Here is a 25,264-nt window from a genome sequence, read left to right as displayed (position 1 = left end):
AAGCCATGCTTTGGGAGGTTGGGAGATTGCCTAGTGTGAGTACACCCTTATGGTGTGTCTATGTTTCAATAATAATATTGATATTTGATGCCACGTATCGATAATGTATCACAAACTAATACAATATGATATATTGCGATGTTGATATTTTGTCCCACCCCTACACCATTTTAATTTAAAGAAACATATTTTGAATCAGACGTTCAATGACCCTTAATTCTTTGAAATTCTGAATTTATGGTTCAAAATATAATTAAAAAATATAATTTATTTAGAAAAAAACATGAATCATAAAGCAGCAGCCTGCTTTTGTTATGACACCAAAAACTACTCTTACATACCAAATGGCACGGGACGAGATGAGTATTGTCCTAAAAGTCCAATGACTTTTGCCATGGCACCCACATATATACTTTAAGTTCAACTTTGCAAGAGTCATTAAAATGTGTGCGGTTAGTGTGCAAATTTGTGTGAATAAACAAACAAATGATTATGATTTAAAATAAGATTTCACCTGATGTTCCACCTTAAAAATAGCACAACACAAATACACCTGAATAAGGAAATATTTCTCAGCGATGACAGTGACTGACTATCTTTAATAAACATGACATCAACTGCACTAGACGCATTTATCTACGAGTGCATCTTGGCAAATACACTCTTCGTAAAATAAATGCTTGCAAAAATAGTTGCACCCAGAAGGAAGTGCTGGTGTAATGCTATTCATAAAAAAGATTACCCAAAGGTTACCAGGAACAATGAATGTTTAAAAATGTACACTGCTGTGGGCAGTGAACTCTTGGGTCTTATTTGTTGATGTGCATACACAGATGTGTAACACATGTGTAATGCATGTGTAATGCATGTGTAACCAGTGATGGGAATAAAGGCGTTGAAATAAAGGGCGTTACTAACACCGTTACTTTTATCAGTAACGAGTAATCTAACTAATTACTCTGACTGTAACTATAACGCCGTTACCATTTCCGACACCCCGTTACTGCACGTTATTTAAGCCGCTCAATTAACTTTTTACAGGGCGAGTAACACAAAAGTAACGCAACAGTTACTTTTACTGGTAAATAGTTACTTTTATAGTGGAGTAACTCAGTTAATTACTTTTTTGGAGAAGTAAGTATTAACTTTGACTAATTACTTTTTTCAAAGTAATGTGCCCAACACTGTGTGTAACGCAACATGCCAGATGTCTCAGCATGAAGTTGATGAGGTTCCTAATGATGTCCCGCAATAATTAATTCAATGCCGCTCAAAAACAGTTGTTCTCAGTTCCTGCAGATTTTGCAGTAGGGTGGAGTGTTGATATGGCGTACATCCAATAGCATCCCACACATTCTCCTATTTGCATAGTATATGTGTCTTACTGACTGATGTCAGCAGTATGTGGACGAGCATAACCCCACATTACGACACCAGGGCTTCTGAAGGTGTGCCAATCTGGTATAACTACCCTGGTGAAAAAAAAATATTGTAATTGTAATATAAGTGTGCTGTAAATATACTAACAGATTTATGTACTTACCTAAAACATACTAAAAGTAAATTAATATTATGCTTTCTTCAAATGTTTCAAAGTATATATAATAGTGTATTAAAAAACAGGCTACTATGAAGTACACTTTTAGTTTAATGTAATTCAATATACTTCTAATATTTCCAAATATATTTTTGTACATGGTTAGCAAAGTGTGTTAAAAACAGCTGTAACAGTAGTTCAATTAAAGTACAATGTATTATGTAACTTTTTAGAAAGTAAATTAAATTACTACTACTAATTAAAAAAAAAATAAGTAAATTTGTAACCCCCCTAAAAATTGTAGTACAGTATATTAAAATATATTCTTATACCCAATGGAGTGTACTAGAAGTGTGCTACTTAAAAAAGACAGGAATAAGAAGCATATTTGTATTTAATGTAAATGTATTTAACAATCAATATTTAGTATATTTCTAATATACCCAGTGTATAATAGTGATACAGTTGTAATACTTATTAAATGTATTATAATTTTACTGTAAGCATATTTAAATTATGGGGTTACATACATGAAGTAGTATGTTTAAATGTTACTTAAGTTTATTTAAAATATTTCCATTTTAGTACAGTTAAGTGCACTTTTCTACTATTTTTATACAATTAAAGTATAATAAGTACAAAAAAAGGTGTTTCTGTTTTAGCACTCTGTAAATATAAAAAAGTACACTTTAGTGCATTATAGCATAATAATGCTTAGTACACTTTTTTTCACTAGGGTACCCACCAAGTTTCATTCCTGTCTGTTGATTCCTTCTGAGTGCAGATATTTTATGATGATGAGTGTACATACACTACAGTTCAGTGATATTAGTTGACACACTGCAACTGAATGGCAACAGACAACATTGAGGACGGATGTTTGGTGACGTACCTGTGACACAGTGATGGTGCTTCCCATCCCCTGAGGGCAGAAGAGAAGGGGCTTTTTACACTATAGACCTCCTCTGTGTCCTCGCACAGCCATATACCCAGCACAACACAACATTTCTGAGAAGCCAGACAAAAGGACTACCCCAGTACATTTGTCGCGCTTACTCTGCATCTTCATTTCACTTTGCCCTTTCATGATCCATTCAAATGTGTGAGCCAGATTCAGGTCGGCATTTGATGGCAAAGCAAGTGTGTCTGAATGTGTTTCTCTATAGCTGCACCTTCACAGTGTCACAGTATTCGCAAGCATAAGGAAAAGAATCTATGACAAATATGATTATCTACAGTAAAAAATATCACTTCACTTTTAACTGTTACTGTAGCTACAGTCTTGAAAATATTGGTGCCAAGCGTTCTTCAAAGAACTAGAATCTCCACACAAAGTAGGTTATACAGGTTCACTATTTAAACTACAGTATATGTCCATGCCAATAACAATTTGACCTATATTCATAAGCACTTTATTAGGAGCACTATAATAATACTGTGTAATGTCTTTTTCTGCTGTTAAAACTGTTTAAAACTGTTCTTTGTGGTATGTGTTCCTCAAAGACGATGGAAAGTTTGATTCCTTCGATATTCTAGTCCATGTTTAAATGACTGACAGATTTTAACATAGAAGTTTCATGCTTTAAATGTCCCATTCTTTTACATACTAAAGGTGTTCTACTGAATTCAGATCCATTGACTGGAAAGACCACTGCACTGCATTATCATAGCAAAAGTATCCATCAGAAGATGGGTAAATAGTGGACATAAAGGGATGCACATGGTCAACAATACTAGACATCCCACCTTGCTAATACTAAATTCAGGTGGGGGTGAATTTTGACTGAGGGGTAAGATTGTAGCATTATTTGTTAATGGGGGAGATTGTGGCACTATTCGTTAAAGGGGGAGACTGTGGCGCTATTTGTTAATGGGCAAGATTGTAGCATTATTTGTTAATGGGGGAGATTGTGGCACTATTCGTTAAAGGGGGAGATTGTGGCGCTATTTGTTAATTGGAGAGATTGTGGCACTATTTGTTAATGGGCGAGATTGTGGCACTATTTGTTAATGGGGGAGATTGTGGCGCTATTTGTTAATTGGAGAGATTGTGGCACTATTCGTTAAAGGGGGAGATTGTGGCACTATTTGTTAATGGGAGAGATTGTGACGCTATTTGTTAATGGGGGAGATTGTGGAGCTATTTGTTAATGGGGGAGATTGTGGCACTATTTGTTAACTGGAGAGATTGTGGCACTATTTGTTAATGGGGAGATTGTGGCCCTATTTGTTAATTGGAGAGATTGTGGCACTATTCGTTAAAGGGGGAGACTGTGGCGCTATTTGTTAATGGGGGAGATTGTGGCACTATTTGTTAACTGGAGAGATTGTGGCACTATTTGTTAATGGGGAGATTGTGGCGCTATTTGTTAATTGGAGAGATTGTGGCACTATTTGTTAATGGGGGAGATTGTAACGCTATTTGTTGATGGGGGAGATTGTAGTGCTATTTGTTAATTGGAGAGATTGTGGCACTATTTGTTAATGGGGGAGATTGTAACGCTATTTGTTAATGGGGGAGATTGTGGCGCTATTTGTTAATTGGAGAGATTGTGGCACTATTTGTTAATGGGGGAGATTGTGACGCTATTTGTTAATGGGGAGACTGTGGCGCTATTTGTTAATGGGGAGATTGTGGCGCTATTTGTTAATTGGAGAGATTGTGGCACTATTCGTTAAAGGGGGAGATTGTGGCACTATTTGTTAATGGGGGAGATTGTGGCGCTATTTGTTAACTGGAGAGATTGTGGCACTATTTGTTAATGGGGGAGATTGTGGCGCTATTTGTTAATTGGAGAGATTGTGGCACTATTTGTTAATGGGGGAGATTGTGACGCTATTTGTTAATGGGGGAGATTGTGGCGCTATTTGTTAATTGGAGAGATTGTGGCACTATTTGTTAATGGGGGAGATTGTGGCGCTATTTGTTAATGGGGGAGATTGTGGCACTATTTGTTAATTGGAGAGATTGTGGCACTATTTGTTAAAGAGGGAGATTGTGGCACTATTTGTTAATTGGAGAGATTGTGGCACTATTCGTTAAAGGGGGAGACTGTGGCGCTATTTGTTAATGGGCGAGATTGTGGCACTATTTGTTAATGGGGGAGATTGTGGCACTATTCGTTAAAGGGGGAGATTGTGGCACTATTTGTTAACTGGAGAGATTGTGGCACTATTTGTTAATGGGGAGATTGTGGCGCTATTTGTTAATTGGAGAGATTGTGGCACTATTTGTTAATGGGGGAGATTGTAACGCTATTTGTTAATGGGGGAGATTGTAGTGCTATTTGTTAATTGGAGAGATTGTGGCACTATTTGTTAATGGGGGAGATTGTAACGCTATTTGTTAATGGGGGAGATTGTGGCGCTATTTGTTAATTGGAGAGATTGTGGCACTATTTGTTAATGGGGGAGATTGTGACGCTATTTGTTAATGGGGAGACTGTGGCGCTATTTGTTAATTGGAGAGATTGTGGCACTATTTGTTAATGGGGAGATTGTGACACTATTTGTTAATGGGGAGACTGTGGCGCTATTTGTTAATGGGGAGATTGTGGCGCTATTTGTTAATTGGAGAGATTGTGGCACTATTCGTTAAAGGGGGAGATTGTGGCACTATTTGTTAATGGGGGAGATTGTGGCGCTATTTGTTAACTGGAGAGATTGTGGCACTATTTGTTAATGGGGGAGATTGTGGCGCTATTTGTTAATTGGAGAGATTGTGGCACTATTTGTTAATGGGGGAGATTGTGACGCTATTTGTTAATGGGGGAGATTGTGGCGCTATTTGTTAATTGGAGAGATTGTGGCACTATTTGTTAATGGGGGAGATTGTGACGCTATTTGTTAATGGGGGAGATTGTAGTGCTATTTGTTAATGGGGGAGATTGTGGCGCTATTTGTTAATTGGAGAGATTGTGGCACTATTTGTTAATGGGGGAGATTGTGATGCTATTTGTTAATGGGGGAGACTGTGGCGCTATTTGTTAATTGGAGAGATTGTGGCACTATTTGTTAATGGGGGAGATTGTGACGCTATTTGTTAATGGGGGAGACTGTGGTGCTATTTGTTAATTGGAGAGATTGTGGCACTATTTGTTAATGGGGGAGATTGTGACGCTATTTGTTAATGGGGGAGATTGTGACGCTATTTGTTAATGGGGGAGACTGTGGCGCTATTTGTTAATTGGAGAGATTTTGGCGCTATTTGTTAATGGGGGAGACTGTGGCGCTATTTGTTAATGGGGGAGATTGTAGTGCTATTTGTTAATGGGGGAGACTGTGGCACTATTTGTTAATGGGGGAGATTGTAGTGCTATTTGTTAATGGGGGAGATTGTGGCGCTATTTGTTAATGGGGGAGATTGTGGCGCTATTTGGTGACAGTGCTACACTAAGGAACCCTGAGTGTTCCAATAAGCCAGGCATTATCTAGTGGTTCATCCCATATAGCTTGTTTTAACACAGTAAATGGGAAGGCCCCTCTGAATGGCGAACAAGCTAACTAGCCCTTGGCACGGTTAGCGGATAATGCTAATGCTGCTCCAGCAGTGCTAGCTGGGGTTAACAGTAAGCTACAGTCCGATATACTCGCCTCTGGACATTAACAAAGATAATGCTTAGCGTGATTAGTGGCTAATGCTAATCCTGCTCCAGCAGTGCTAGCCAGGGTTAGCAGCAGGCTACAGTCTGATAATACTCACCTCTGAACGGCAAAAGAGCTAGCCCTTAGCACGTTTAGCAGCTAATGCTAATACTGCTCCAGTCTTGTGTCTCGCTGCTGAAGAACTAAACTATAATGCTGCAGTTCAGCAAAGTGGCTTTACTGCTGCTTTCAACCTAACTCGTAAATTTCACACATACGGCACATGGATGATTTTTAAGTGTGCCTTATAGTGCAAAAAATAAAGAAGCTGTGGGGACTTCCCTAAACATTTAAGGGCAATTTTCCAGACAGGGATTAAACCTAAATTTAGACTACACAGCATTTTGAATGTATACTGTATATCCAGTGAAAGGAAAATACAGTCTATGACTAGGCTTAATCCCTGTCTGGAAAACTGACCCTTACTGTATGTGTTATTGTGGTTCAAGCTAACAAATTCATTCTCTCTACAATCTCTACACAAAGGTTCCTCAATTGTTCTTGGCTTGGACATATAACTGTAACGCGGGAACCAGACGGGAGGCGGACGTAAATGCGGGTAAGACAGACTTTAATAAATAACAAATAAACAAATAAACAAACAGGGGAATAACGAATATATATATATATATATATATACATAAACAAACAGGGAAAACAAACAAAGAGCTAAACTAGACAGATAAGTACAAACCAAGGTAAGGGAATATGTACAAAGGATAAATACGTGAATATATACAAATAAACAAAGAAACAAACAGGCAAGAAACGTGACTAGAAATAAACAAGAAATACATAGAGCGTAACGAAACCGTGAACAAACTATAGTAAACGTGGCGAGACAAACGACAGAGGAAGGTGCAAAGACCGACGGAGGACAAGGTGGCAGAGGAGGGCTATTTATAGTAACATAAAACACACTAGAATTGGAAACACCTGGGGAAGGGGCGGAGCTACAAATTAGACACAGGTGGAAAAGTACTGAGACGGGAGACACAGGGGAGCACAGGTCACGTGGGGAATGCACACAGAGACACGAGACGAGGCCAAGACGTGACAGAAGCCCCTCCCTAAACGCGCAGCTCCCGAGGCGCGTAAAAACGAACCCCAGGGGCCGGCGGCGGGGAGAGGCCGGGAAACACAAGAGACGAGACCGGGGACTTTACATGGGGCAGAACAGGAGACTGAACTAAAGACCGGACAGGAGACTGGACAAAGAAAGGAGACTGGACCTTGGACATGAACGGAGACTGGACATTAGACTGTACACTGGACAAGACAGGAGACTGGACAGGGAACTGGACAGGGGTCGGTGACTGGACACAAACACGGTCACAGGGACAGGTACACAGAAACCAGACAAGACAGGAACAGGAACATAGACCGACACAGGAACCAGAACAGGGAGCGACAGGGGTACAAAATAAACTTGGGGATGCCCAGGACTGGCTAAAGTCTGTGGTGTGGTCCGTGGGGCCAGCCTGGGCACAGTTCTAGGGCTGAGGTCCGGGGCCCTTGGGGCAGACCTGGGTAGACGGGGCCTAGGGCCAAACATAGTCCTAGGAGCTGGAACTGGCGTGGGTGTGGTGACGGGTGCAGCTTGGACAGGTGCGGCGGCGGGTGCAGCTTGAGCAGGCGCGGCGGCGGGTGCAGCTTGAGCAGGCGCGGCGGCGGGTGCAGCTTGAGCAGGCGCGGCGGCGGGTGCAGCTTGAGCAGGCGCGGTGGCGGGTGCAGCTGGCGTCGGAGCTGGAGCGATAGGCACCACTGGCACAGGAACATTGGCGGTGGGCACCGCTGGCACAGGAACACTGGCGGTGGCGGGTACCGCTGGCACAGGAACATAGGCGGTGGGCACCGCTGGCACAGGAACATAGGCGGTGGGCACCGCTGGCACAGGAACATAGGCGGTGGGCACCGCTGGCACAGGAACATTGGCGGTGGCGGGTACCGCTGGCACAGGAACACTGGCGTTGGGCACCGCTGGCACAGGAACAGGAGCGGATTTGGAGACTTGGGCTGAAGGAGATTGCGTGGAGAACAGGGCTGCTGAAGAAAGCACAGAGACTTGAGCTGAACTCACCGCAGTGTATGCAGATTCCGGGGTGGCGCGAGCAGTAGAGTGTAGCGCCGTAACCATGGAAACCTTGGAGCGGAGAGCTGCTGCTGCCGCGAGTGACTCGAAAACCCGGACTGGATCAGCTGATTTGCCGGACGAGTCTGGAGTAGGAAGCGCGGAGCCGCCGGTAGAGTCCAGCGCAGGGGATGTGTCGAAGCGCGGCTGTGCGGCCGCCGTGGAAGCTGGATCTGCAGCCCTCGGAGAGGTGAGCGCCGTTACAGCCGGAGAGGAGAGCGCTGGAGCAGACGAAGAGGAGAGCGTCTTGGTAGCAGGGGATGCTAACGGAGTTAGCCGCGCCGCCGAATAGAAGGCTGGAGCTGTAGCTGCAGGAAATGATAGCTGGTTAGCCACTGAAGCTAGCTGAGGAGCTGCTGAAACGGAGCGCGCCATGGGAGGCGGGCGGACAGAAGACGGCGTCTTGAGGACCGGCACTGCTGGAGATCGGTTCGGGGCGAGGGTGGCCTCCTCCACCAGATCGAGTGGACATCGGAAAGCCGGGTGCAGAACAGACCCCGGAGGAAGCGGCAAGCGGGCTCGCGTCAGAGGGTAATCTTCATCCTCCGAACTAGACGCGGCAGCTACATAGTTCCAAAAGTCCTCATCGCCAGCGTCTCTGACCACCTCGCCTCCCCCGCGGTTCAAAGCAAGGCCCATAGCCCCAATGGTGATGCCCCCCCAAGAAAATCCTCCGGAATTCGGGATCCCTTAGAGCGCCTAGACCGTGGCCCTCTCCGGCCTCGAGGCCTTGCATTTTCCTGCGCCGGGATCCCGAAAGAGGGGCGGCAGATGGCCGGCCCGGACCTCGACAGAAATCTTCCCGCTACGTCCATAATTAAAGGTTCGGTCTTTCTGTAACGCGGGAACCAGACGGGAGGCGGACGTAAATGCGGGTAAGACAGACTTTAATAAATAACAAATAAACAAATAAACAAACAGGGGAATAACGAATATATATATATATATATACATAAACAAACAGGGAAAACAAACAAAGAGCTAAACTAGACAGATAAGTACAAACCAAGGTAAGGGAATATGTACAAAGGATAAATACGTGAATATATACAAATAAACAAAGAAACAAACAGGCAAGAAACGTGACTAGAAATAAACAAGAAATACATAGAGCGTAACGAAACCGTGAACAAACTATAGTAAACGTGGCGAGACAAACGACAGAGGAAGGTGCAAAGACCGACGGAGGACAAGGTGGCAGAGGAGGGCTATTTATAGTAACATAAAACACACTAGAATTGGAAACACCTGGGGAAGGGGCGGAGCTACAAATTAGACACAGGTGGAAAAGTACTGAGACGGGAGACACAGGGGAGCACAGGTCACGTGGGGAATGCACACAGAGACACGAGACGAGGCCAAGACGTGACAATAACAAGTAGGGCTACTACAACGTTCTTCAGAAAATCAAAGCTGATTCTTTTATTAGACGCCCAAAGAACTCCACTTGGTCTTTTTTTTAAATGTTCATGTTCACTCTCAGAATAATGAAAGTAGAAGAAAGTGGGCTAAAATTTCTTGAGACATGGCATTAGAAAAAATATAAAAAATAAAACATGACTCACCTGTGAGACAGTTATACTGCACTTTTTGGCCAGCTCCTCTTTGGCCTCTTCAGTAGGATAAGGATTGCTCAGGTGGGAGTAGAAATACTCATTCAGGATCTCTGTCGCCTGCTTGCTAAAGTTACGCCTTTTCCTTCTGGAGAAAGGAACACAAAAAACAAGCAAAAAAAGGTAAAACTGCAGTCTTCACTGTCCATCCTTCAATCATTGGTTTGAGACTTGAGAATTTTGGTTAGTGACATGATGCTTCATCATGCTGACTTCTAGTTGGTTGTATTAGCCTAACTTATGTCTGCTAATTGTTAGAGGTACAATCAGGTTGAGTTCAGTTCAACACCTTCATTAATAAGGTAAAGTGACTCAAATTTGCTTCACCAAGAGTTGACCAGTAGTTAAGGGGTTAAAGGAGAACTCCAGGTGTAAAATCCAGGCTCAAAGTAGCTCCACACCTCCTTGCTAAAATCTGAAGAGCTCTGACATTTAAAACGAGGCATTAATATAATAAATAATAAATAATAAAGTGCACAAGAAGCTTATTAAAACCACTGTTTACATCCTATAAGTCTATATACATAGACTCCACATAGCGTAGCAGCCGTTACCAGGAGGCAGGCTATGTAGAGTCTATGTATATATGTAGATATATATGTTTGTTATTTTCAGTTCAGTAATGGTGGCGCTCGGAGCTGTGGCTAGCATTATAGGATGGTAACAGACATTTTTAATAAGCTTCTTGCACACTTTTTAAGTTATTAATGCCTCTTTTAAATGTCAAAGCTTTTTGAATTCTGGCAAGGAGATGTGGAGCTACTTTAAGCTGGATAACGATGGAAAAAGCAAATTATGCCCCGTCTCACCCAGCTCTGAAGGGTGTTTGGACAAACTGTTAAAATATCTGGATCTCGGAACGCTGTGGGAGAGCGAAGGTGTGCTATATATCAATGGTAAGTACTTTTTATCATGTTTTACTCCAACAAAAAGTCCATTTTACACCAGAGTTCTCCTTTAAGTGAATATGAAGGCAAATCATTTTGTACTTTTACTAAAGAGAAGGTCTAAATTGTGGAATTCTACTTTTACTGGAGTTATATTTTACCTTGGGCATCTCTACTTTAACTCAAGTACTTTGATGAGTCATTTCCAGCAAGAGTTTCATAATACATCAGAAGTTTAATCCTTTTTTTACATTTTGCAATCTGACACATAATTTAACACCCTAACAGGGATGGACTGGCCATCATGAGGGTTGAGACTACTCCCAGTTGGCAGTTACTGTATGTGTGGGCAGAAACTGCAAAGAGAGAAACTGAATAAAGGTGTTTGTCTGGAACATGCACCACATTTTCATTTCTGATGAAGTCTTATGTCAAAAGTCATGGAATAGCAGCATGCAAACTGATTATAAAGTATCTCAGGGGATAGCTTGGAAACACTCACACCTGTAAGTTGTGAGGTTTTATCTTGTGAATAAGGTGAATTATTAGAGTTTGTGCAAGGACTGGCAGTGGGTGCCTGATAGTGAATGGTACATTTAATTTCTGTTGTGTTAGTTGTGCAGGCATTTAACACTCCTCAATCCTCAGTGTCACATGTGTACTCATGTGGGCTACATGTCCACTGTGGGTAGTAATGATTGTGACCAGTGATATCTGGCTAGGATTGTCCTTCGTTGTGAACCAATCATATCCATATTCAATGCAGGAGACCCCACACACATAGAGCTCTGGAAAAATGTAAGAAACCACTTAAATTTCTGAATCAGTTTCTCTGATTTTGCTATTTATAGGTTTATGTTTGAGTAAAATGAACATTGTTATTTTGTTCTATAAACTACAGACAACATTTCTCCCAAATTCCAATGAAAAATATTGTCATTTAGAGCATTTATTTGCAGAAAATGAGAAATGGCTGAAATAACAAAATAAAAAAGATGCAGAGCTTTCAGACCTCAAATAACTCAAAGAAAACAAGTTCATATTCAAAAAGTTTTAAGAGTTCAGAAATCAATATTTGGTGGAATAACCCTGGTTTTTAATCACAGTTTTCCTGCATCTTGGCATGTTCTCCTCCACCAGTCTTACACACTGCTTTTGGATAACTTTATGCCACTCCTGATGCAAATATTCAAGCAGTTCAGCTTAGTTTAATGGCTTGTGATCATCCATTTTCCTCTTGATTATATTCAAGAGGTTTTCAATTTGGTAAAAATCAAAGAAACTCATCTTTTGTAAGTGGTCTCTTATTTGTTTTTTTCCAGAGCTGTATATCCCACAGGTCAGTGCAGCATTCTATAGCTTTAATGGGACATTGCAAAAGTCATGGGACACTATACTAGCTCTTACCCAATGCATTTTGGCATGTCAGTGTATAAAATGAATAGAGGCCATGCAGGACAAATTAGTATAAAGTCCTTAATGAAGTCAGAACACAGTGATGTGGCCTGAACGTACCTGACCTTAATGTACTCCCTGTTCTTGTTACTCACTAATCTGTGACGCTCCCAGTGGGAGTCTACTGCTGTGCTCTGTTATGCAGTCCTCCAAGCAAATTATTCACTGGTGAGCAGGTTTCTGCCTAATTTACTCCAGGCTTAAGGAAATGTACATGCTCTACCGACTACGACTCCCCTCTTTGTGAAATATCTTTTTTTTTCTGCAAACTATCTTGAAAATAATGTTAAGTGTTGTAGTTATGGAGCAATATAAATATTGTAGGTGTCAAACAAAAACCTAGTAACTTCAAAAGAGGTGAAAAAAGCATTTTCTATTAAAATATAGGAAATATTCTATGAAAATATTTAATTTCAAGTCCTTTAGGAGCATCTAATTGTATTCTATTGCTTCATACATCACACAGTTTTGAAACAGTGTTAAGGACGAAAATGGCAAACATATAGGCACAAGATATTTGTGTGACAGTGAGGATATATACTCATCCAGTGCCCTCTGGTAAAGAACAGTGAAAAAAAGGTTATGAAATCACACTGAAAATAAACAAAATAGCATCTAACCCGTTCATGTTTTTATGTTGATGGATTATGTTATGTCCTTTATGTGCATTTTAAGAGCTCTGTTATGCAGGGGTTGGACAATGAAACTGAAACACCTGGTTTTAGACCACAATAATGTATTGTGGTGATGGACAGTTCTGGTGGAAACAGGAGAGTTGAGGTGCACATTGTATTCTGCCGTGATTTGATCAGCAGTGGTTTTATGTTTTTTGGATACAATCCGGGTTAGCACCCGAACATCCCTTTCAGACAGCTTCCTCTTACAGCGTCCACAGTTAATCCTGTTGGATGTGGTTGGTCCTTCTTGGTGGTATGCTGACATTACCCTGGATACCGTGGCTCTTGATACATCACAAAGACTTGCTGTCTTGGTCAAGGATGCGCCAGCAAGACGTGCACCAACAATGTGTCCTCTTTTGAACTCTGGTATGTCACCCATAATATTGTGTGCATTGCAATATTTTGAGCAACACTGTGCTCTTACTCTGCTAATTGAACCTTCACACCTGCACACTCAGGCTGGTCCAATTTAGCCATGAAACCTCCCATACTAAAATTACCGGTGTTTCAGTTTCATTGTTCAACCCCTGTAGCGATCTATAGGCAAGCCATTAACCGTGCAATGTACAGCTTGACTTAGGGTGAATCAGTGTGTCTTTGCTATTGTAACAATGGGAAAAGTATGCCTTGCATGCCTCTAAATACTCAAAAGGCATGAATTAAATATTAATTAATTATTCATGAGTGTGTTTTGGGCATTATGTAAAATAAACCAATCAGCCTGTCACTTGCCATTACCTTTAAGAGCCAGATGCGCTCTGACTTTGGCGCATTGCTATTTTAACTCCAATAACTCCAAAACTCCAATCAGCAGCGGAAACTGACCTGCCAGTTCAGGCTGTGAAAATGTGCAAGCAGGTCATTTAACATTAAAACAGGAATATGACAATTGCCTATATTTTGTGTTGATGTAGAATAATGTTATATTATTCTGTTTTGTATTTTGGCATGTGTTATTGGTTTGTGCACTGCTGCATGTGCATGTGTGTGTAAGAAGTGGGGGTGTATGTGTGCTGAGCATGCAGCGCCATTCGCTGCCAAGATAGCAATAAATGTCTGACTGATGACTGTTGTCTAGGTTGTATTCAGTCAATGGTGCACCTGTGTTTACTGTTGCCAAGATAGCAATACATCAGAAATTTACCTAAACACACCTTTTTTGTGCCACAACACCCAACTGCATAGACATATTTACAAGTATTTTAAACGCTGCAGGTGGAAAGCATGAAAATAGATTGTTGGCAGAGTGTAAGATAGCAATAAGCTTCCCCATAGGGCCCTATGTGTTTAACTGTTTGTGAATGCATTCAGGTATTTTAAATGTGCACACACACATACAAATACAAACACACACAGCTTGTATTCAGTAACTGTAGACAAGTATTACAAAACATTAACATAATAGCAACATGCATAACCCCCTCCCTATGATTATGTGTTAAGCTGTGGAGCAGTGGAACTGTGTTCTGTGAAATGATGGTGCTCCATCCAATAATTTGGGATGAGAAGTACATTCAAATAAACTCTCTCAATTAGCCAATCAGATCACTTAAAAATAAATAATGAATTTATGTGCAATAAACCAATCAGCCTGTCACTTGCCATTGCCTATAAGAACCAGGTGCGCTCTGACTTTGGCGCATTGCTATTTTAATGGTGTAGTGCTTCTGTGATTCTCATCAGAGGAACCTGACCTTATTATATTATGTATATATATATAATATATATATTATATTATATATCTTAGCGTGTGTATTTTTCTACTTTTTCAGTTATGCTAGCTGTAATAGGTGGGACCTAATGGGATGCATGAAAAAAACTGACAAACAACAATTAAGTTAAGTTAAGTTAAGTTAAGTTGCTATTATTAGAAAGATTGACAGTGACACCTTTACAACCATCCATCTATAAATGTACTTATCTGCTGGTTTTACGTCCAACTCAAATTTAATTTAGCTCATTAAGCACATCAAGAAGATGTAATGACTGCATGGATGAGGTGAGATTGACATCATGAGGTAAGATTGACTGATTGGTCACAGCTAAACTGAACATATCTAGACTTATGAATCATCTACATTGTATCTCTTATCCCATCATAACTTTAAAAATTACTATACATAATGCTGACATTAGGGGTGTGCCATATCATATCGTACGCGATAATATCGCCAACATTTTTGAATATCGTGAACGATATTATACCCCAAAAATATCGTGCCATATCACCCACCTCTAATTATCACAGGGTACTACTATTTTACTGTTTTTATCAAAAGAAAAATTCACACTGTTCTCATTTTCCATTACATATCTACTAGAGACAGATTATATCTGTCCAGTATCATTTATTTTACTTTAATCCTGGATATATGGAGATATTTGGAGTGCATTATTATTAGTATCATGACATTCTGGATCATTGACTTCTGTTACAAATCTGATCAAATTCTTGTATTTTTTAATATCTCAGGTAGGGGTGTGACAAAAATCGTATGCAATAATAAAATAAAATTTTCATTTTGTTGCAGTAGTGCATTCTTGAAAAAAAAATCATTAATTTATATCGCCAAGAGTATCGTTATCGCGAAAATACCATGAAATATTGTGATGTTATTTTAGGGCCATATCGCCCACCCCTAGCTGACAGTATTCTCACCCATTCCTTATCACACACACTGACCTGGCATCCAGGAAGCGGGAGCGTAGGATCATCACAGCCTCACATGTGCTCTGCTTCAGCTGCATCTGGATAGAGCTGAACTTGCGGTGTATGATGCCCACCATGCACTCGATCTCTTTAGGGGAGATGGGTCGAGTGCGAGACTGCTCTCTCAACAAGTTCATCACGTGGGTCGTGAACTCATTACAGGCCTGCCAAAGAGAAAGAAAACACTCTTATAACAACCAAATTACCCAGAACACATTAAATTTATTTACTGTTAATACTGAAGTAACAGTGTGAGTCAAATACAGCTTTTATTTAACACTAACAATGTTAATTCAACATTGGTAAATTTGATGTGTAGCTGTAATTTTGCCAAAAAAAAAATCAAACTCCTATAGTTTCGAAGGCAATGTAGAAAGAAACAAAAGAAAAACATTGAATGAGATGGTGTGTCCAAAATTTGATTTGTACTTTAAGTAAATAAGTAAAATAATAAATAAATCAATAAATAAATGTTTTTCACAGCGCTGTAAATATTACAGCGTGAGGTACCTGCTCATATTTCTCCAGCTCGGTGTGGTAGATCTGCCGGATCTGTGAGAGTTTGGCTCTGTAGTCTGAGTGCTCGATGGAGTTATCGGTTCCGCCCCCAACAGCTGCTGCCGCTGCCGCCGCGACCGCCGCAGATCCGCCCCCTTTATCAGGTCCGGACACGCCCTCAGCTAGCAGCATGTTATCAAGTCGCATCAGCTGAGGGTCAGGGGGTTCATCATCATGGGCACCACGGATACTGAGACCTGTGAGAAGACACACATGGTCATTACTGTCAGTGTAGTTGAGATAGAAGCAAGATGCCTAGAGCAAATGGCTTTATAAAACGAGCACAAGTTACACAAATCAAATTGAGCACCAACATGACCAAGCAAGTTAACCTAGCTGGTGAACCAGAATGACCCAGCTGGCTGACTAGCATCATCATGTTGGTCGAACATCATGACCAGCATGACCAAGCTAGTTCACTGGCATGACCAGCAAGATCACGCTGGTCTGATTAACCAGTATGACCAAGTTGATGGATCAGCTAAACCAAGCTTGACCAAGTTAATCAAGCTGCGTGACCAACAAATGCGCACTGGTTGACCAGCATGACCAACAAGAACAACATTATTGACCAGCATGAACAAGCTTTTAGACCATCAAGACTAGCAACACCAAGCTAATTAACCAGTATGGCCAAGTTGGTTGACCAGCATGACCAGAATGAACAAACTTATTGACCAGCATAACTAGCAACACCAAGTTAATTGGCCAGTATGACCAGCATGATCACGCTTATTGACCAGCATGTCTAACAACACCAAGCTAATTGACCAGTATGGCCACGTTGGTTCACCAGCATAGCTAAGCTTAACCAAGTAAATCGAGCAGCATGACCAGCAAAAGCACACTGGCTGATCAGCATAACCTAGCTGGTGAACCAGAATGACCAAGCTGGTTGACTAGCACGACCAATTTGCCAACCAACATGTCCCATCTAGTCAACACCTTGACCATCAAACTCAATCCAGCTAAGGCCACTCAAAACCACCTACCAGGATATTTTATTAGCTGGGTCATAAATTACTTGTTACCAAACCAATCATATACAGAACACATATTATACTGTATATGTATAATAGTAATGCATAAGGTGTATTAAGAAAGGTGTTTTTGGTTCTGAAAGGCAAAAATACTGAAACTGGGACGAGATGAAAAAAGCACATCAGCTCATCTCCCAGAGGTGTGTCCTTCAAGAAAAGTAAAACATAAAAAAAAACAAAAAAAAAACATCAATCTAACAGTTCTCCTCCTGTTTTGGTTGAAAAAAAAAACGGAAGAAAAGAAACTAAGAACTGAAATAGTCTTTCATTCTTTCTTACTTTAAACATTATAGAGCAGCAGGACTTGATAAACAGGTGATTAATTGCTTCCAGTAATAAATCAGATTGATTCAGTGAAATGGCAGAAAGCTTGAGTGCATCCTCAGCCATAACATGACACAAGGTTAGGCCGGTATGACATGATGTCTATCAGAGGTTTGCATCAGTCAGCGAGGTGTTTGTGCCGGTGTCACTGACGAGAGGAGGATTGACAGTGGCAGGTCACCCGTCTGAAGCGGGCGGGTGAAGCGCCGGCAGCAATAATGCCTCGCTCCAGCAGCTACCATCAGCATTCGAGCCCAGCGCGCCGCTCCTTTGTTCCACGCCAATGGAGTTTTTCAACACTTCACATCAGAGGGACCCCACATGGGGGGAAAAGCATCAATCTTAAAAGGCTCGTCAAAGCTGACAGAAGGTCAAAGCACAACCGCTGCGTATGAACGGTGTGTGTTGGACGGGTGGGGGGTTTGAAGAACCTCGTCACCGATACGGTGGTGAGTTGGAGCCTGGATTTTAGCCTGGGGCAGAAAAAGAAATAGCTCAAGCTCTTTCGAGTGTCTGCCACATTCAGGCCTTTTCAACAAGTCAATACTCAACAATCACAACAATCCAGTTTAGATGTACAACCTACTGCTAAATGCAAGGCTTCAAAAAAAATGGATACAAAAAAGATTTTACTAGAACCAAAAACAACTGTACAGTTGGAGCAATTTGTAGTTCTATTGTGACAAACTGTAGTTTTTCTTGTAGTTTTTCTGCATACTTTATTATCCTCCTTATCAGGAGAGACCACAATAGAGCAGCTGCAGTGACTCTACTGGCATGGTGGCGTATGAGGTGTTAATGTGTGTTGTGCTGGTATGAGTACATCAGACACAGCAATGCTGGTGGAGTTTTTAAACAATGTGTTCACTCAGTGTTCACTCGTTAGACTCTATACTGTTCATTATAATATTATATTATTATATATTATAACAATATACTATTGTTCATTATAATTTAAATTACCTAACAGGCCAGATCTGGCCCGCGGGCCACCTATTGCCGACCCCTGCTCTAGACCTTCATCAGTGGCAACAGGACACTGCCCACAGGATGATTTCTACTATTTTCAGTCCAGCAGTGACACTGAGGTGTTTAAAAACTCCAGCAGCACCGCTGTGTCTGATCCATTAATTTTAGCACATTTATTCATTCATTTATAATTTGTTAAAACCAGTTGTATATTGAAGCAGCTGTTAAATAATGGAAGTATAATATTAAAAATGATAAATTATGCAGGTTCATAGAAAGTATTCTATGTGAGATCCAGGGTTCCCAGTTCAAGGGTTCATACCTACAGTTTTTTTCTTTTAGTAACACATTAATTAACAGTACTCATGACAAAATGTCTCAAGTAACTATTTACTACTATCTTAAGATATTATTAATCATTGCAAACTACTATTTGTAACTACTGTCTTAAAATTAATTACATGGGTTCACAACAGTCTTGAACATTAATATTTACTAATGTTTATTCATTTTTTAACAAATGCCTATGAATAATTTGTTTAGATGTTAACCATTTAAAAATGTTTTTTACTGTCTTAAGTACTGTTGTTTTTGACCCTTATTTTAAAGTGTTTCTTTTCTTTTTCTTTACACTCAAACATAAATAATTATTTGGGGTGATGCCAAATAATAAGATATATAGTAATAAGTAATAAGAATATATAATTGAAATGCAATTAATCTATGGCCTCACTACATAAAACCTTGTTTTCCACACTTATTTTTTGGAATGTGAGGAAAGGTAATCTGCTGAATGAATAATTGAACAGCAGTCTCTGGAAACAACACTGTTTGTGATTCTGATCGGTGATGAATTATTACTCTGTGGATTTACAGTTTCAGTGTGAATTATACAGTAAATCAGCAAGAGGCAGCGGAAGAGGGAGAGGTGGTGTGTGTGTGTGTGAGAGAGAGAGAAAGAGATAGAGAGAGAAAGAGAGAAGTAAACAGAAAACTCAGATGTAAATCAGTGCTGTCCTGGGGAGAGACTAAAAATAAAATAGTAAAACTAAACCACAGCTCAGTGTTTTACTGAACTGCAGATAGATACCCCCAACTGTTTTTCATTTAAATTGTAAATAAATCGACAACTTCTGCATGCTCTAAAGAAAACTGATAAGCCAAAATTCATGGGATAGCAGTAGTTCAAATAACCGTAATGTCAGGGTGCAGCAAGGGAGACATGGAGGTGGACGCAATTGCGAGTAATACATATATATATACTGTATATCCGGAGGAGAAAAGGAAAAAGGGAACACTTGGGCACAGGTAATGAGGGGGTGGAGCTACGAATGACACAGGTGGGAACATGGAAGACAGGGGCAGAGACAAGGAAAACAACACAGAGAGCCATGTACTAAGGAGAATGTGACACGCAAATTAAAATGTTATTTCAGGGGATGGCTTGTGAACACACACATCTGTGTAAGTTTTGAGGTGTTAACTTGTGAGCTAAGCTGATCAGCTGGCCAGTGTACACTGACGTGAACTCAAGTAAGGCCCAGTTATAAGTTAAAGAAGGCATTAGAATATAATGTCATGTAACAATAGTGATCAGCAGCATCTTAAATTGTCTGTGTTAACAGATTAAATTTAAGGAAATAAATAGGAATAGTGTTGTAAAATAAGCATTTTGGTTTTCTATAGAGGATTTATCCACTCACTTTCACTCAGAAAATTACAAAAATGTGGAATTTAAGCAACTGTGTCCAAACATTTGCATCAGACAGTTCAGCCTTAGTCTCTAATTGTCTGAGATGAATCTCTGCCTCTCTGTACAGTCTGGCACTGATTCATTTTTCAGTCTGTGAAGACGAAAAAACACCAACATCCACTCTGCAGACTATGAGTAAAAGAAAAAATGCAAATTCAGCACAGCACCCGTCTCGTGAAATACCCACAGGCACACTGTATCCCCGGCAAGTGGTCACATGGCTTCAGCACAGCCCTAATTAGTAAGCAGAGACTGAATGAGGGCAGGTCAGGCTGCAGAGAGGAAAGTGAGAAAGAGGAAGATGTGCACACATACATGCAAAATGCAGCTCAACCCTACCCTGCTAAGCATCAGCTAAAAAAAACTATATTACAGTAAATATATCACTATTACTGAGTAACATAAACAATGGAGGAGCTCCACAATGTGTGGCATCACTGGAAGAACAAATATCATGATAATACATACTGAATGGTCACCATTAGAACCTACTTTACTCCATTATAAAATGTGTGCATATCTTTCTTATTATACTGTATAATAACCTGATGATTTTAGGATTAGGCTTAGGTTTATGTGTAAGCACAGTAATGAACAATAACGTAATGTATTTCATAGGCCTTAAAATAGAACTCAGTGGGACTCCACAAGGTATGTTAACCCCCTGGGGTCTACAAATGCACCAGCCCTCTCAATGCTTCTATTAATATCTCTGTGATAATAAAGAAACACAGAAACACAGTTCAAACAGTACCTGAAGCTGTATAGTCTGCCTTACTAAAAATGCAAGCTGAAAATTAAGTCTGTATTTAAAGTCGTTCCAGCATTATACAATCATATAATCAAACAAACATGGAATGTCTATACTCCAGAGGGTTAAAACCCACTTATGTATTTTTCAAGAATATTCTAACATTCACCAGTGTTTGTTTAATTTACGCCTACAATGGATCCGTCATCCATCAGAGCAGAGCTGTGAACAGTTCTGTTAACCTCTTCACAACTTTACAACTGATGCTCTCAAACACATTAAGAGGACAAGAAACTCAGGTAATTAACTCTTGATAAGTTCAGCACAGCTGTTAACTGAAGTCAGCTATTCCAGGTGACTCTACCTCATACAGCTGACTGAGAAAATTCAGCCAAGATGTGCAAAACTCTCATCTAAGCAAGAGGTGTCTACTTTGAAGAATCTAAAATCTAAAGTACATTCTGTTTTATGTAACACTTTTTTGTTTACTAAATAATTCCATATATTTTTCTTCATAGTTTGGATGATTTTATTAATTTAAATCATGAAAAAAACCTTTGAATGGTATTGTGTTAAGTAAATTTCATACCTAACACATATAATCCTTTCCTCATTCTCTATATCTTTCTGATACACACACACTTTTTGAATTTACATTTAAATATCTATTATTAAAATCTAAAGTTTTAGGAAGAACAGGGGCCCTAGAGTGCACTCTGCACAAGGCGTGTTGCGATGCTCATTGCTGTCTTACACCCCGTCAACAGTCTATTTTGACGCCTTGCACCCGCACTGTTAAAATAGCGTATATAGAGTTATAGGTAGTAATATATCTACGCTAATGGGTGTGGTGGTCTGGAAGATAGAGGTTCTATCTTGACTGCAGGAAATACAGGTGCGCCACTGATTGATTTAAACCCTGACAACAGTCAACAGTCAGCCTCCCATTCCTGTCTTAGCCATACAGGAGGGCAAATTCAGCTTTTACATCAACACCAAACAGAATAAAGAATAAAATAACATTGCCATTCCCTTAAACAAACTGCTGGCGTACCTTCACAGCGTGAATGCACAGGTCAGTATCTTTTCTGCAGATATATGTTAAGATAATAACGTGCCAAAATCAGAGCACACCTGGCTCCTAAAGGGAATGACAACTGGCACATTGAATCGTTTATTTTATGTTTCTGTCTATGATTAATACATTATACATGCCTTTTTTTACATTTTGAGCTGAGCAAGGTGTATTTTTTGTGTCCTCACGATAACAAACACACACCGATATGCCCTAAATCCAGCTGCAACATGCACAATTGACCGATGCACTATAGATTGCTAAAATTGCTAAAAAGGTGTGCTTGATCATAATTAATCACATAATATTGTGGTGAATAATCTGATTAAATGTTACTGCCCACAGTACCAGAAGAAACAAGAAGAAGGGAAAGGTACGATAGATAGAGGTACGAGCGCACAACCTAAAACAGCCTTGGGGTCATTAATCTACTTTAAAAGGCTGGTGACACTACATAAACACTTAACCCAACGACCCTTCAACCCAACAAGATCGATCCGCAAAGTTTCATACACAATTACTGTAAATCAAAACACTGGAAACCCACACTCAGTTTTACTGCTTTTATCTAGATCACATTACACTCAATTATACCAATTACATGTCAGGGGGTGGGAGGATTTTTACTGGAAAACCTGACACTGTGTGCACTTCTCTTGAAAAGATGTATGCAGTTCTTTGTTTGCTGAAGGAAAATTAAATATTAGCACATGTTGTGCTGCTAGAGGAACAGTGGCTGACTGACAAGCGACAACTCTCTCTGACTGATAAGACTGAGTGACTGAGTAACGCTGACTCTCGGCTCTAGATTCAGTCTTCTCAGTGCTGAAATATACTGTAATAACATGTGTAAAAAATGTATCTGTTTATGCAGTGTTGAGTGTTTCGAGTTTGGCCTAGCGTTGTAGATTCATGCAGTATTCTATCTAACTGTATTAGCTATCATTTCTAGAGAATTCTAGATTTTATATTAGTGAGGTAGCATTAAATAAAATGAATTCCACTCATTGTAAAATACAAAGAGCAGCATTATGAACTTGCTGACATTTACATAGGTTCCTGCTAAACACAAATTTATAGAATTTACACTTTCTGTAAATCAAATTAACTTCAGTTCACTTCTCAAATATCACTGTGTTTGTTTGCTATATAATATATTTGACTGAAATTGCTGTTTCGAACAACCTGTGATTTATAAAGGAAAATCATGAAAATTATCAGGTGTGCCCAAATGTTTTCGTATCATTGTATTGTGTGTTTGTCAAATTATAGATCTGAATCAATTTCGACACTAATATTTTACACTGCCGAACTAGAAATAACAGAGTTAACATAGAACAATCAGTTCTATATGTGAAATGGCTACAGGAGACCTTTTCACAAACACTGCATTGAGTTTTCCTGATGTAGCACTTCCAGATAGCCAGTGCGTTCAGGGGAAACTGCAGCGGCTCAGATGCCTTGTGCTGCCCGACATCACCTTGGGTACCATCTACCCACTCAGAGAGAGCAAGGCCAATTGTGCTCTCTCGGACTCCGGCTGCTGATGGCAAGCTGCATGAATGGGATTCGAACCAGTGAGCCTGATCGTAGTTGCCCCACCAAAGATTTTTCTAGGACCTTAGATAATAATCATAAAATGGTTAGAAATAGGTTTTAATTTGAAGGTTTTGGATATGTGAATCAGGAACGAGACGAGTTTACTATTGCTGAAAGAGGTTTAAATATAACTGGCAGTACTTCTTAAAATCAGTTTTGAAGAAATTGGGTAAGTTGTAAAATTTGATGAGGTGATAATTCACTATGGGTCTAGCTGTGGAGGTGGATTAAAAACTTCCAGAATTTCTCCTGTAACTGTAACACTTTCAAATGTTACAGATATTTTAAATAACTGAGCTGTATTTCTTTATAAATGCTATTTTAATCAAATGAATATTAAATCGGCTTTTTATTCACACGTTTGATGCTTGATGCCTTTCTATGACCACTCTTTGTTGTTTTGTTTGCTTCATGGTGGTCACCGTCCTTAAGAAAGGCAGGTTGGAATGGAGGCTAGGGATGAAGTTGAAGCACATTCCAAGCTGTGAGAAAAAGTCCTGCAATCAATGCCATGAAGAGCAAATTGAGCCTGACATTTACCAAATAACTGTAATTTTCTCCCAAAACACTTTGTCTCAGAGTGCTCCTGCAGCTGAAGAGAAAGCTTTTAGGGCATCGGAGGTGCCTCACAACTGAGAATTAAACACAAAGGACATCTGTAGCTGCAGATATTCCAGTTTACCAATATCATTGGCTAGTATATTTTATAATAAAAAATATTGGCACACAAAGGCACTGATGTTGCTTTCAATTTGCCCATTTAATGTTATAATAAACTGATAGTTATATTTGTCATTGTACAGTGGCTACAAATTTCACAACAGTCAAGACATACAGCATGTAGGCCTGCATACTGTATATTATATTACACATTTACCATCTGAAATGTACACCATAGCCACCATATCATAGTTATCATATGATTCTTTATGGTGACCAGAGGTATAAAGTAATGAATTACATTTACTCAAGTTACTGTAATTGAGTAGATTTATTGAGTAATTTGTAATTTTTAAAGTAGACTTTAAAATAGGTAATTTTACTTTTACTCAAGTACATTTTGACACAAGTAGCCACTTTGCTACATTGGAAACCTCCCAATTACTGAGTAAAAAATAAAATGCTGGAACAAAAAACAATTGTCTGAATTACAAAAAAAAAAAAAAAAAATGGCATGAATGCTCGCGCGTGGAATAACAAGGCAATAACGTCCTCATGCAATACAAAATGTGCCCCGCTGGACAGAGCTGTCAGCTTTCAAAACTTCCACATTAAACCTGCAAAAGCATTTGGTGTAAGTACTTTTACACCTGTAAAACTATAAAAATACAGTTTATGGTCACTTATAAGACCATAACTTTTTAATAGTAAAGAAAAAAATGGATCATAGAAACCTATGCCACTTGTTCTTGAAAATGTTTTATGGGCTGGTCTGAACAAATACCGCCTGAAAGGTCCAACTTATTATGTGGAATAATAGTAATAAAATAAAACGATTGAATTTAAAACGATTTAATTTTTGATTTGTTGCAGTTTTT

At 39.8% G+C, this 25,264-nt stretch overlaps 1 protein-coding gene across 2 annotated transcripts in view; it reads right to left on the bottom strand.

Moving 5' to 3' along the window:
- The window catches only part of pbx3a (pre-B-cell leukemia homeobox 3a), an 89,010-nt gene that overhangs the window by 19,838 nt on the left and 43,908 nt on the right, over positions 1–25,264 (bottom strand). The window contains exons 3-6 of one of the 2 annotated variants that reach the window (XM_049474788.1): positions 16,168–16,412; positions 15,631–15,821; positions 9,878–10,013; positions 2,430–2,459 (exon numbers count right to left, since the gene is read on the bottom strand). In XM_049474788.1, the coding sequence (XP_049330745.1) occupies positions 2,430–2,459; positions 9,878–10,013; positions 15,631–15,821; positions 16,168–16,412 (602 nt within the window). The remainder of the gene's footprint in view (positions 1–2,429; positions 2,460–9,877; positions 10,014–15,630; positions 15,822–16,167; positions 16,413–25,264) is intronic. The other variant, XM_049474794.1, reaches the window with a different exon arrangement.

Source organism: Astyanax mexicanus, chromosome 1 (assembly GCF_023375975.1).
Source record: "Astyanax mexicanus isolate ESR-SI-001 chromosome 1, AstMex3_surface, whole genome shotgun sequence".
Classification (NCBI taxonomy): Eukaryota; Metazoa; Chordata; class Actinopteri; order Characiformes; family Acestrorhamphidae; genus Astyanax; species Astyanax mexicanus.
Note: the sequence above shows the minus strand (reverse complement) of the source record. Positions and strands in the feature narration are given on the sequence as shown.